The 15,185-nt window shown below is 32.4% G+C and overlaps 1 protein-coding gene across 1 annotated transcript; it reads right to left on the reverse strand.

Moving 5' to 3' along the window:
- Positions 1-3,657: 3,657 nt before the first annotated feature.
- LOC125822958 (early nodulin-75-like) lies at positions 3,658-4,524 on the reverse strand. Its single transcript, XM_049502417.1, has one exon. It carries the CDS (start codon positions 4,522-4,524, stop codon positions 3,769-3,771), a length of 756 nt encoding a protein of 251 aa, XP_049358374.1. The 3' UTR covers positions 3,658-3,768.
- Positions 4,525-15,185: the final 10,661 nt, after the last annotated feature.

Consider the following 15,185-nt stretch of genomic DNA (forward strand, 5'->3'; position numbering starts at 1 on the left):
GGCACAAAAATCACTAATTTTATGTCACTAGTGTTTTTTTCCCTTTCTATCACAACTAGACAAACCACTTAGTATTTAGAATACTAACAATAAAGATTCAATCTTTATACAACTTGTTTCTAGTTTAACGATGAAGTTTTATATTCTTCTAATCGTTAACCGAATGAAACTTAAATTCTGATGAAGTTTTTATATTCTTCGCATCAGTTTCACATTCAGACAGAGTAGTAAACCAAAAAGGTTTTAATCTCCAGAAACCTCAAATACAACAATGTTTCTAGCTAACGATGAAGATTTTATCTTTTTCAAATCATTTAGCCTTAATATTCCTGACGAAGATTTTGTACTCTTCAAGTCAGAATATTCATTCAAACAGAGTACTTAACAAATTGGTGAAGTTTCTATATTCTTCAAACCAATTTACAATCTGATTTGTTAGTGAAGTTCTTATATTCTTCAAACCAAAGGACTAAAAAAAATCCAGAAGATTTTAGTCTCCAAAAGTCAAACACAATCAAATTTCACATGGAGTAGAAAACTACAAAAGTTTTTCTTTTTTTTTCTCCTCTAAACAGAATACATACTAATATTAATAAAGATATATTCTAAGATCATCACATAATGATTATCTATCCTAACATTTATGAAATAAATCTCATAACTTATAAAGGATAGATAAAAATAATAATCAAGAGAAATAAAGATAAAACCTGATTATTACCCCCATTGAATCACATTCTATTTGTCAGCAATGATTCCATGCAAGTCACTTTTCTTGCTAATTTTTTCCTTCTTTTCCAGTTTCTGTCATATTCCAGTTTTTCTCAGAAGACATTGAATTTCAACGAGAAACTAAACTCATGTTCAAATATTGTTAGAAGACAACATATGTTCATTTACTTCTTCTTATAGTTATATAAAACCAAGAATATAGGAAAAACAATTAAAGTGCACATCTTAGCCTTTATGCACAAAATAACTTTTCTCATTGAAAAGAAAACTGAAGGGGGCAATGCTTGAATGCACTTGGGAAGAAAATAATAATAATCTTACCCATCCAAGGAAAACTTACTACAAAAAATATACTCGAACATACTAAAGTAGTACTAATTCATCCCAAATCTCTTTTATCATATGATAAAATAATTCTTTTTTTCATCTTGTTCTTTCCCCAATAAAAAGAACACAGAAAATAGAAGTAATTTCCTTACCACAAAAAATACCATCTATAATTTTCTTAAGCTTGTTATCTCCTGTATTCAGATTAGCAAACCAGAAATAATAAAAGATGAAAAGAAAAAAACAAAGAACTATCCGAGTCCACAGAACCCACTGTATGTCCTTAAGAAATTCAATCCCCTCAAGTACCCGAGGTTGCAAATTAATTCCTCCCAAGATAAAACGGATTAACCATTAAAGAAGTAGCGGTACCTCAAACTTCGATAATTTCAACGAACTCAAAATGACAGCAACGAATCACACACAGAGACACGATCGATCGATTTGCTTTTGTAAGAAATGTATGCAAAAGAAGGGAAGAATTCGATACAGAAAAATGAGAGGAAACCTCTCTATTTATAGCCAACAAAGGGTAAAGGTCACAACCCTTGGGAAAGAAGACAACCTTTCAGAAAGGTCACAACACTTTGGAAAAGGCATAACCTTTCAAACGGTCACAATCCTTTAGAAAGGACACAACCTTTCATAAAGTTCACAACCCTTCGGCATAGTCACAACTCTTCAGGAGAGTCACAACCCTTCATTTCCTGTTCACACCTTTAAAATCCAACAGTGACTCCACTTAGGTGAGGCGCGTGGGAGATGTTTGAAAGCCACATAGGTCAAAAAGGTGTACAAAATTACCAAAAAAATTAGTTGGGGGGGAGGGCCGGGGTAATATGACCTTAGTTTAGTTAAGGTGTGTCTCTGAGATTTTGGTCATAGTCTAGGGGATACTTGTGTTTTATCCCAAGGATAATTATATAAAGTTGCCCTTAAATTTTTATTTCATTTGTGGTCTATATTATAATTACTTCTCTTACTTTAATTTTCATGTAATAATTTTCTTAACCTAATTATTATTAATATAAAAGATTGTGATTTAACTATTAACCTTCGTCACATATATGAAACTTGTAAACGCCCTAAATGAGATCGATCGAAGAAGCCCCATTAGTTTGGCAAATCAAAGGTGCGATGCTTTGATAAGCAGAAGCATGAAATCAGTATTTAAAAGGTATCTGATATATGCATTTGGATATTTTTGATATGTTATTCACTAGGAAGTGTATATAGTGCTTTGACATATTACTCTTGATCATCGTACCTCGTATTTTCATTAAATGTAGTTGTAATACAATGTACACATCTCCGGCATGATAAATGTCTATTCTTTGACTCTATGATGTAAAATTCTCTTGTGTAATGATCCTCTCCAGAGTCCAGTTTGTCGTTTAGTGACTTTGCGTGTATTATCATATACTCATTCCGTCCACTTTTATTTGTTATGTTACTCCATTAAGTAAGTGTTCTCAGGTAAATGAGAAGATTTTCAACCGGTGATAAAACACACAAATGTTATTAGTGAAGTCAATATTTGTTGAGATATTTTTATGAATTTATGGAATTTATATTTAAGAAAATACAAGAAGAATTTGTAAAAGTTTAATTGATTAAAACCAGCTGAAAATTTTGAAAGTTTAAGGGGTAAAATGCCAAGGCGCAAATCATCTTTTGCACCAAAAAGTTATTTTTTAGTTTGTACGAGACTTAACTTGTCATACATTTTATTAATATTATGTAATCTATGAGATACTATTATATGAAAATAGAAATTTATGTATATATTTTCAACCAATTATTTATTATTTAAAGTGTTGAAGGAAAATTCAAAACTTAAGAGTCAAAAATTAAATGTCGTCGTCCAAAAATAGGGGCATTTGGGCGATTAGTGTTAGTTTTTAGTTTCATTGAATTCAGTAAGAAGATGAATTAATTGTTTGACTTGGACATTGAGATTATGAGGCTCTTATTACCTAATTAATCTGAGTTAAAAGAGACGATTGATAGGATGATCTATTAGCTTAGGTAAGAATTGAATTGAATTGAATTATTACTATATAAATACCATTTTTCATGAAGCCATTTGATTGCCTTAATTTGCGAAAGATCGTAGTACTATCATTTTAACAACAGTATTTACAACGAAAAAACTCTGATTTGGTTTACTTCAAACGAAATGTGTTTCATTTTAGACAATTGGACTCATCCGAATTTCAAACGCTCCGCCCCACATTAAATTTTTAAAAAATTGTGTCAACCCAAAACAACCCCCATTGTCATGACTCAGTCCATATATCTTTTTTCAAATTTTTAACTCATACATTTTTTTTATTTTTGGGAGGCAAATGAAGTCGCAAAGACTGGCTCCATGATGAACAGAACCAAATGGTATCACAACCTATCAACCTCCCTGAGCAAGCTAGAGGACATAAATCAGGTTGCTAGTTTTAGGATACGACAAAAAAATTCTATTACTCTGTCCCTAGCTATAATTAAATCTACTGTTCTTTTATCCTAATTGTTAAGAAAAGGATAATCTTTGCTCAACTTGCAGATCAGACACATACTGCTTTAACAATAGAGTCTCCAATTGTGAAGATTAGAACCATTATATTTATTGTATTAGTACGCGATACTTAACTTTATATTCATTTCTCAACATATTAGTACTAAATTTCTGGTATCAGCATATCTCATGGCTGATCATCACACACCTGGTGATGGTGATGGTGATGGAGACGGCGCGTAGTCGTCACTGTATTCGCAGCGACATGGTGGAGGAAGTACTGGTTGCTCCTCACCTGGTGGTGCAAGCACTGGTTGCTCCTCACCTGGTGGCGGAATCAGTGGTGGCTCCTCACCTAGTGGCGGAAGCACTGGTGGCTCCTCTCCTAGTGGCGGAAGCACTGGTGGCGGAAGTACTGGTGGCTCCTCACCTAGTGGCGGAAGCGCTGGTGGCTCCTCAACTGGTGACGGAATAACTGGTGGATCCTCACCTAACGGCGGAAGTACTGGTGGCTCCTCAACTGGTGGCGGAAGCACTGGTGGCTCCTCAGCTGGCGAAGAAGGTGGTTGCCTCTTAATCCGAGGACTAGGGGGACGATATCGAGGCTGAACTGGTGGCTCCTGAGCTGGCGAAGAAAGTGGTGGCCTCTTAGTCCGAGGACTAGGGGGACGATGTCGAGGCTGAACTGGTGGCTCCTCAGCTGGCGGAGAAGGTGGTGGCCTCTTAGGCAGAGGACTAGGGGGATGACGAGGTCGATGTCGGTGTGGACTATGTGGCTTAGATCTAGATCTAGTTCTAGATTTAATTCTTGGAATCCCAAATCTTAAAGATTCATGAAGAGTTGGATCATGAGATGAATATTCATCAGTGAGTTGATCTCCATTAGTGAGCTCTAAGAATGAGCTAACTACTAAAACTGAAACTACAAATAGACACTTCCCTGATATGATAGCCATAATACTTCTTGTTATAATTCTTTCAAATCTCTATGTTGAGTACGTAAAATAACGTTAAAAGAGACCAAATTTATAGGACCATGCATGCAAAAAGAACATTTATGAAATTTTAGTTGGGACAATGGGCTAAGCTATTAAATGAGTTTGCCCTAATTATATAAAATTTCATTTGCAGGATTATCAAATATTTTTTGCCTTCATCAGTAAATATTCCATAAAAATATCTATTACACAACTAACACACTCTCTTTAAACCTATGTATTCTCACGTTCTATAATTTTGTTGATCCACAGTGATAGATTGTTTTATCAAGATTTAGGGGAAATAAAAATTATTTTTAAGTAGTAGCCTTAGTTGAAGAAAAATTCACGAGTTCACTTCCTTTTACTTTTCTTATTTTTTTTTAGGGAGGGGTGAATGGGATTTAATCCTTCACCAGTGAAGGACGGAACTCTCACATCCCTGTTCACTTTCTGTTCAAACTAATTGCATATCTATTATTGAGATGAGAAATTTTATCAATAATTAGAAAAACTAATATAGTTTATACTTAATTAAACTGATCAAGAAAATGTTTAAGTTCCACAAGCTACCCTTTAGCATAATTTCCAAATTATGTGCGTAAAATTTAATAAACCCTCTGCCACGTCACCAAAAGTTATAAGTGGAGTTGAAATTTCTTTTTATTGAAGCTAGTCATAGTAAATATAAGTTGGTATGACTTGTTGGTAAGACTGCAAATAGTTTTAGTAAGGAGATGTGATCTCTGCCATCACCAATTAAAAAAATTGAACCCATATATATATTTTATTCGTCTCAATTTATGTTACATCATTTAATTTAATATAAAATTTAAGAAATGAAGAGTTTGAAAATTTATAGTTTATTACTCCTCGATCATTTGTGTAGGCATAAATCACATCATTAAGGATAAAAAGGAAATTTTAAGTTAAATTTTTATTTATAAAAATGGGACATTCTTTTTTAAATGGAATATAGAAATAATAGTGTGTCATGTGCCGGATAAATTGAAATAGAGGGAATACCATAAATAAGGCACTCCTGATTAATCACTATAAACTGTGCCCGAATAAAAAAGAAACCCAACTAAAACCAGAAAGGAAAAATTCCAACAAAGAAAAAAAAGGAATTACATACCATGAACTAAAGTTAAGCTAATATCAGAGGCGAACTCAGGATTTGAAGAGTATGAGTGCACCAATAATATTTAAGCATAAGCGAAGCAAAATTTTCAATGCTTAATGGACGCTTGACTTTGTAATAAAAAGAGTTTAAAAAAAGAGTTGTTGACCAGGATCGAACCTGGGTCTGCAAAGACATATTTCCTCACTTCTACCAGCAGATTAAGGGAAGTTCAATGTTCATTAAGGGTGCTCTTTTCTAATATTCCTTTTTATATCAGTTTCTTAAGATATATATATATATATATATATATATATATATACATGATTTTTTCGAAGTTAAAGTGTGCACGTGCATCCCTACCTTTACATGTAGGTCCGCCCCTGGCCATTATGAATTAAACCCAAACAATATCCCTTGTTCATGCAATATTAATTGTGAAACTTACATAGATATACTATATTAAAAATAAATTTACCATCTATAGCAATAATATGGAGTACTTTGTGTTTCGAATCCAACACTGATTTTGGGCTGGTAAAGCCCAAAGTGTTCAATGGATTTGGGCATATCTGTAGGCCCAACCCATTAATTCAAGCCCAAACAAGGCTTTGTTGAATAACAAGGCACAACACACAAAAAGAAAAATTATCGCATAATATCCAACCCGTTATTGTTCAAATCATATTCCCGTAAATAAATTCAGAACGAACCCAGGATTTGAAGAGTCTGGGTGCACCAATAATATTTAAGCATAAGCGAAGTAAATTTTTCAAGGATAAACTACCTTATTAGACATACATCACTACTATATATACTAATATTATCTTTACTTTTAAACAATTACATATATTACCACTTTTAGTATTTTATACCATATATTAATATATTATTTGAAAATACTATTAGATACCCACATCCCTTAAAACTGTTATTGATTAATTATCTGCTTAAATAACTCTTTCACTCCAAATCAACCACTATCTCTTAATTCTCCCCTCCCATGTTTATCACTCAGTTATGTCTCCTCCTTTCTGATTCAAGAATTTCACCTTACAATTTCATTTCAACAATAGTTAATCTACTCTCTTCTTCTCAAGATATCATCACCACAAATTCTCCTGAACCAAAATATCATTTTGTATTGTTCATTTATCACGAGTTTCAATCACAGTAACTGCTACAGAGAAAACTTTCAATTCATAGTAGGTCTTGATTGTTTGTCTCCGAAAGAAATGGATCTTAGTTTTGATTATGTTATGCCACAGTGCAAAAGGATCAAAGGGAATATTGTTGAGAGTTTTTGTTTGCTGGTGTTCTTCTAAGACTTTCTTTGGTTACTGTGATATGGATGTGGTAGTACCAATATTACTTTGATATAGCCCTTGAAACATGTGTATCCAATAAGTAATAATCTTAATTAAGATTCGAGTTGTATTTTTAGTAATGGGGTATCTGAACATGTATATGTATCCACTATATATTAAATTTCGGATACATGATTTTTAACAACACAATGATATTAATGATACGACAAATACTCTACAGTTGTGATTTGTTGATAGATTCATGTGTTTCAACTACATTTCATATTTAGATACACATAATTAAATGTATATGCTTATTATGTATTCGAGATACATGTTTTTGGATATAACGTATGAAATTTAGATACACATAATTAGATGTATATGCTTCTTCTTTTTGTATATTCCATATTTAGATACACATAATTAGATGTATATGTTTATTGTGTATTCGAGATACATGTTTTTGGATATAACATATGCAATTGATACTTGATACATCAAATTCATACTAGATACATATAAAAGATACATGAAACTAATATATATACATAAAATTAATACTAGATACGTATAACAAATACATGAAATTAATGCTAGATACTTCTATGATACATATGAATGTACTTGTATGACACTCATGTATCTAAATGTTTAGTTTGTTGGATTCATCATATATTGATAATAGATACATCAAATTAATGAATTTATTATTTTAAGAGTAATAATTTGAAAATAATCAAATTACATTACCAAGATATACATGTTTTTATCTTATATTAATAATATTAATGAATTTACTATTTCAAAGTATAATAAAATGAAATTAATTATCTATGTATTTTGAAATTCCTCAATTACTCCTCTAATTAAGGAAATAAGTTACAACCAATTAATTTAAATAAATAAATTTTGTATCTCAATTTTAAAATTCGACAGATACATGTATATCATGGATTCAGACTCATGTATCCTAATCATAAAATATGGTAGAGGAAGTAATATTTGAAACTATTGGGAATCTTAATAATTAAGACCTAAACTAGTGGGATTTATGTGATTTGCCCAATTTTCAATGCTTAATGGACGCTTGACTTTGTAATAAAAAGAATTGTTGACCAGGATCGAACCTGGGTCTGCAAGGACGTAATTCCTCACTTCTACCAGCAGACTAAGGACAGTTCAATGTTCATTAACGGGTGCACGTGCACCCCCACCTGTACATGTGGGTCTGCCCCTGCCCATAATAGGGTTTCAATGTCATCAATTGATTTAGAAAACCGTGTTTAAAATTAAAGTCTAGTTCAAATACAATGATAAAGTTCATCGTTAAAACGCGTTATGAAATTACAAAGGCTTAATGTGAGATTGTCCCATACACGTATAAAATCCTAGTTCAAATCTTCTTTAAAGTTAAAAATAGTTAAAAAAGACATACCTCAATTTCTACTAATTAATGATGATAAAGATATGGATTTTAATCAAATCTCATGAATTTCCACTCTTTAAAAAAAAAAAAAAAACTAGGATTCTAGAGTATATTTAGCCATCCGTATTTGCAAGTGTTAGATTTAATTTTTGAGGTACTTAGAAACATTGTGATACTAATTTCATTAAGAGTATATATATTCGCTCATAGACGATTTCAAACTTTCATATATACTACTTTATATTTTCGATCAGTGAAGTACCTATATCCAAATTTAAAAAAATGTAAATACTTCTTTTCAATTTCAACTTAAAAATACAACTACTGTAACAAATGGTACTATAGTTTATACATAATTAAACTGATCAAAAAAATGTTTAAGTTATACAAGCTTCCCTTATTTTAGAATAATTTCCAATTAATGTGGGTAAAAGTTAATAAATCCACTAACCATACAAAAAGTTAGTGGAGTTGAAATTTTCCTTTTAATTGAAACTAGTCAAGCAAAATACCAGTTGGTATGACTTGTTTATAAGACTGCGACAAACAGTTTTAGTATGGAGATGTATTAATCAATGAAGAGGTTGATCAACTAATAAAGTTAAATACAATTAATATCCGTTCCTCAGAATTTTTGACCAAACTAATCCATTATTTAAAGCAATTTACCAAAATAATACGTTTTTTAAATTTTTTACAAAAATAGTATAAACGTATTTCTCAATAACGTTTTAGGACCAACTATGTGGAATACTATAGTTGACGGCGTTAAGTATAGAAACGTTACTCATAATCACGTTTTTAGCCTAATAGGTTACTCTGAGTAACGTTTTATGCTTTAAAAGTACTCTAGGCCCACATCTCAAATACACTGTGTCGTTTTTATCCCTCCTTTTTTTTTTTTTTTTTTTTTTAAGAATATTTTAGTGGTCTGTTGGGCCTTTTATTGAATTTTCTGTAACCAAAGTCTACACAAGGCCCTTGGCCCAAAATAAAAACACCAAAACAAACAATATGTGCACATATTCTAATATACCCGACCCGACTAATATCTGATTTATTTGGATTAGAGTAATTTCCTTTTTTGGAAGGTGAATCGATCTTCCTTCTCCGTCGTTGCCTTGTCGGAAACTTGGTTCCTCGTGCTTCCTCTTGCTGCGTGTGTACCGATCGATGATACCAGTGATAGTAATCTTTCCTCTAGCTTGATTTCTTGATTTCTTCATTCCCTCCTTCTGACATTCTTCTTCTTCCAGCTGTTCTAAGCGTACCTCTCCAACGCCATAGCAACGAAGCTGATTACCGGTGAATCTTAGCAGCTGGAATTCGCACCTAAGTTGAGTGATGAAACCCCCCCCCCCCCCCCCCCCCTTATCGCTATTTAATCTCGTTTTTGGGGTATCCTTGTTGTCATGTTGTACGCTTTTGTGACCCTTGCTCTCCTCAACATTTCTGTAATCTCCCATGTTTATTATTTCTTGTGTATCTTGATTGTTGTGATAGCCCCACTACAAGAGATCAGCTCATTAGCGAGAGACTAAATCCCTAGATAACTTACAAAAATTCTAGCTAACATCATTTTTGCTAGGAAAATGACCGTAGCAACCTTTTGTAGCTAATACGCTCTTAGCTAAAATTTTGCTAGGAAAACGTTGTTAGCCTAGCTAATTTAGCTAGAATATTTTGCTAGGCAACATATCCAAGCAAATAATAGCTAGGATTATTCCTAGGTAACTTCATAGCAAACAACTCTCTTTTTCTTGGACATTTTCCAAGCTAATATGTAAACATCCTAGCTTTTTCTTGGCTTGATTTCTTATGTTTTCATGACCCCTAGCTTACTTTTAGAAGCAACAAAATTACTTAAATTTCACATATCATGAAATAAATAATTGAATCCATTCAAATTACACTAATTCATTAACTATACTTATGCATTTATTTGCACAACCATTTCAAAATGGTATGTCCTTCAGAAATGAATAACATGTATACAAATAAAATCGAACATATTTGAAGTTTAAAAACATAAAAATTAGCTCCATGTCAACTTAAGCTAATAAAACATCAACATAAGCTCCTTGTTGGCATTGTCCTCCAACTTAACGTCTCCAACTCCATTTGTTGACATGTTTCTTTCAATTTAAGTTCTCCAACTTCACTTGTTGGCATGTTTCTTTAAATTTAATGTCTCCTTATATTACTTCAATACCATATTCATCCCTTGGTGTAAAAATCCAATCAACCTTCTCCTTAATAAGTTTTTTATAAATGTGTTCTGATAAAAAAAGATAATTAGTCACTTTGAATAATAAAACAAATCAAATAACAAGTAAAGAGACATAAATAATTTGAACTAAGCAAATTGGTCTAATGAAGTATACACTAGATTATTTTACAGGTTTTAACAGAAGAAGAATGACACATTATTAGTAAAAGGAATCAAACACCAAAAGATTAAAGGCACCAACAAGTATACTACTAATTTTTTTTTTGATTTAGTGGATGTTATATGATTTTGTCTATTTAATAATTTTAATTTCATATGTGTTTCTTTTATTTTATAGGTAGTTTTATGGCTGGTACTATTGCATACCAACTAGACCCCGGTCCACTTGAATCATCTGTATTAACGGAACAAATTACCCATAGATCACGGGATATATGGGAAGGAAGTGTTAATATGATTCTAAATACGAGGACGTGTGATGGTAAATTTTGGGTCCTCGTAAAGAAATATCCCATCCCTCCTCGAGTCTTAGAAGTGATTCAATTATCTGGATTGTACGGTGTTTATAGGTCTCATCGGCCTATGATTGATCGTAGTTTGATCACTTCCCTAGTCGAGAGATGGCGTCTTGAGACGCATACAATTCACTTTAGGACGGGTGAGACAACTATCACCTTGCAAGATGTAGAGATGTTGTATGGTTTACCTGTGAATGGTCATCCTGTACTTGGTAATGAGTTGATTACGACTATAGGAGATTGGCAAAATATTTGCCAAAGATTATTAGGTTTTACTTCATGTCCTCAAGACTTCAACCATAATAGCCTTAAGGTCTCTGCACTTAATGCACACATGCTAAGGCAACTACAGTTGACAGACATGGCAACACAAGATATGGTTAATCAAAAGGCTAGGTGTTACATGTTTTGGATGATTGCTCGTATGATGGCAGATACATTTGGTAGTTTTTTAAAGCTTATGTATCTTCCCATGCTCGAGGACGTCAATGCAATTGGGTCTTATAGTTGGGGTAGTGCGACCTTAGCGTGCTTGTATCATTTTCTCTGTAAGTCCTCACAAAGTAACCAAAACGAGATAGCTGGATTTCTACCACTACTTCAGGTATACTCAATAACTAAATAAATTATTTATTAATATTTCTTGTACTTTAATTACCTAAATTATATATTATGTTTAGATTTGGGCATGAGAGAGAGTTACTGTCCTTAGACCACAGGTAATAGCACAAAGAGACATCAGAAATATTTTTCCAACTGGTTTACCTAAGGGTCTACATGCTACTAGATGGTTTGCACGTTTTAGTTCCCGACACTACTAAGCATGTGTTGAAAGCGTTTAGGGATGCACTTGATTCCATGATGGAGGATCATGTACATTATAATATCAATTTTGTTTTAATTTTCATGTATATTGTAGTTTAAACTCATTTATATTTTTTCTTTTCATGTAGTTTATTTGGGAACCATATTCTAATGAGTTAATCGAGAGTCTTCCTGACTATTGTCGCATTGGACGAGATATATGACGTGTTAGAGCTCCAATTTTTTGTTGGGATGTCATCGAGGTTTGTTAACATCCAATTTTGGACCTCCACAATATAAATTAATCATCGAGCTTCCTAAATTCCAAATGATTTGAAATAATTGGCTTTATAAAATTCAAAATAATTTTCAAGTCATTTTAAGTAGTTTTGTCATATTTATAAATTTTAAAATAATAAATGTGATATTTTATAAAATTATGTGTCTAATTAGTATATTTTATGAATGTTAGAAAATTGTCTCAAAAGGATTTTAGTCTCATTTAAATATTTGGTTATTTAGTTTAAGTTAATTAATAGCTTATATTTTGAGTTAATTAGTTTATAATTAAGTTAATTAATATATAATTGTGTGTCTAATTAGTATATTTTATGAATGTTCGAAAATTGTCTCAAAAGGATTTTTGCTTTATTTTATTTGGTTATTTAGTCGTTTATAATTAAGTTAATTATTTTATTTTATTAAGATTAAGAAGCTCGTTAATTAATTAATATCAATTTGTCTTATTTAATTACTAGCCAAACCTATTTTAACTAAATCAAATTGTCTAAGTTTTTCCTAATCCCCTTTCAATAACCCCTGGCCCACCTATTTCCTAATTCAAGAAGCACCCAACATTAACAATACAATACATGTACCAACCGACCCCTTCCAATAAAATAATAACAACAACAACATACACCCAACTGACCCCACCCCTTTTTCCCTTTAACTTCTAACATACAATGCATACAATACATACAATTCCAAACAACACTACATACAATACAACATACACCAAACCGGCCTCATCCCCTCTTTCCCTTTTAATTTCAACAATAGCAGCAGCAGTCCAAAATGTCAACAGCAGCTGTACGCAGCAGCCCTGCTGCCTCGGATTTTCTGGGATTTTGGAGAAAATTTCATACCAAACCTAGTTGCTCCCTGTTGGCCTTGAAAATGAGCAAGAATTTTGAATTTGAAATGGAAAATTTCACCCAATTTCCCCCTAATTTCCATCTATATATTCAGCTCTTATTATCCACCGTAAAGAGAGAAAAAATTTTGATTCGAAAAAAAATAATGTTAAGAGTTAGTTAAGTGTAGAGAGGACGAAACATATCTAAACCAAAAATCTTTGAAGTTGTTCGGATCAATCTTGGCTCTCGCTCGTTTTTGTTTTGCCCATTCGAGTTTTCTCTTAGTCGTGTTTCGATGTGAAGGTTGTTCTCCTGCTCGTTCCCGTTTTCAGTCGCTGCTCCAAAAAAGGTAAATGTCCTTTTAATTTTAATTTCTTGTTAGTTAATGTTGTGTCTGAGCTTGTTAGTTAATGTTATTAGTTACTGTTGTGATTATACTTGTTTGTTAATGTTGTTAATTATTGTTGTGTTTGTGCTTGTTAGTTAATGTTATTAGTTACTGTTGTGATTATACTTGTTAGTTAATGTTGTTAATTATTGTTGTGTTTATACTTGTTAGTTAATATTGTTAGTTATTGTTGTGTCTATGAATAGAATGGAATTTCCGACCTCCTCTTATGAGTATTCTATCGATTTTATCCCTTTCCAAATGCCCTTTGTTTGTCTCACCTGTTGTTCTTCTTGTTGATGTGGGATAATAGTAGTTCTCGGTCCTAGTTTGTTCCTGTTCAATATGAATCTGTGTTATTGCTTAATATTTGACGTCTTATCCTTTATTCTTTCACCTTGAGTTGAATGAATGAATTAACATATAAACATTTCGAGTTCATGTGACGCATCTATTACTATTTTTTTTGGGTTCTTGTATTGTGTTTGTCACTACTCATTTTGATTCCTTTTATTTGGTTACTTTGTAGAGTCTAATTCTGGGTGTAGGCTTTGTTTCCTTTTTCTCAGATGGCATTTGCTCCGTTTTTGTTTTCCTTTTCTCCATTCAAGTTCGCCGCCTCTGTTTGTGTTCACTATTTTCCAATATTCAATTTAGTCACTAGTGCCTTAAGCCTTTAGATCTGTTTTTATCTCAATTAGTGCTAGTAAATATTTTGTTTTGAATATTAAGTCCTTCAAACATTTGTTCATACTTGTGCTTCTCATGAGTTTTTTTTTTTTTTAAATCAGGAAATATAGTATTTATCATGTTATTTAAAAGATGTCTTATTTAAGTGCGTGAATAATTCCCTTCCGTTTCAATTCTCTATTTGATTAAGTATGAGATGTGCATTAATTTGTCAAGACAGAATTATTGGAAGGAGTATATGTATCACCTGGTGAGCATTAATGATGTTTCTGGTGCCTATATATTCTCTGTCTACACTTGTAGTAATTTTTAAATGTCTTGGATGAGTTATATCACAGTTATCTCTAGTTGAATGCATAATTATATATATATGAATTGTTCAAAATCCCTTACTAATTCCTTTTCCCTTTACTTTTAATACATGTGACACCAACTCGAGTCCCTCCTGGGCTTCATCTTTCTTCCCTTCGCATTTCAAGTGGGCCATAAAGGCCCAAGATTCGTTTGTTGAGTCGGCCTCATTTTGTTCGAGCTGCTGGAAAATCAAATTACAGGTCCTGAAAAGTCGAAAATGGGTTGTATACATGTTGTATACCACGGTATACGCTTATATGCAGGCCCAAAACACAAAAATACAGAGATGAGGCGAAATACATGTGTTCGGAAGCAAGGGATACATGAAAAGAGCTAATATATATGCTCATATACACTTATATACATCCAATGTATACGCAAAAGAGGAATTGAATTAAGGCTTGAAAATACAGCAAAATTGGCCCAAGAAGGGGCCCAATTTCATTATCTCTTGTATAAATTATAGGAACCACATATTATAAGTACTAAATAACATCATATTCCTTCTAGTTTTCTATTTACCAAAAATCCCTTAAAAATGATGTTTGCGGGATACATAGCGTTGTGCACGGAATACATTAGGTTTGATACATTCCACATAGCGGGATACATAGTGTTGTGCACGAAATACATTAGGTTTGATACATTCCGCATAGCG

The sequence above is a fragment of the Solanum verrucosum genome, unplaced genomic scaffold (assembly GCF_900185275.1).
Source record: "Solanum verrucosum unplaced genomic scaffold, falcon-dt-bn FXZP01000103.1, whole genome shotgun sequence".
Lineage (NCBI taxonomy): Eukaryota > Viridiplantae > Streptophyta > Magnoliopsida > Solanales > Solanaceae > Solanum > Solanum verrucosum.

What these genes read in the sequence shown, in the direction of transcription:
- LOC125822958 (XM_049502417.1), bottom strand. Translation starts at nt 4,524, where the DNA reads ATGGCTATCATATCAGGGAAGTGTCTATTTGTAGTTTCAGTTTTAGTA.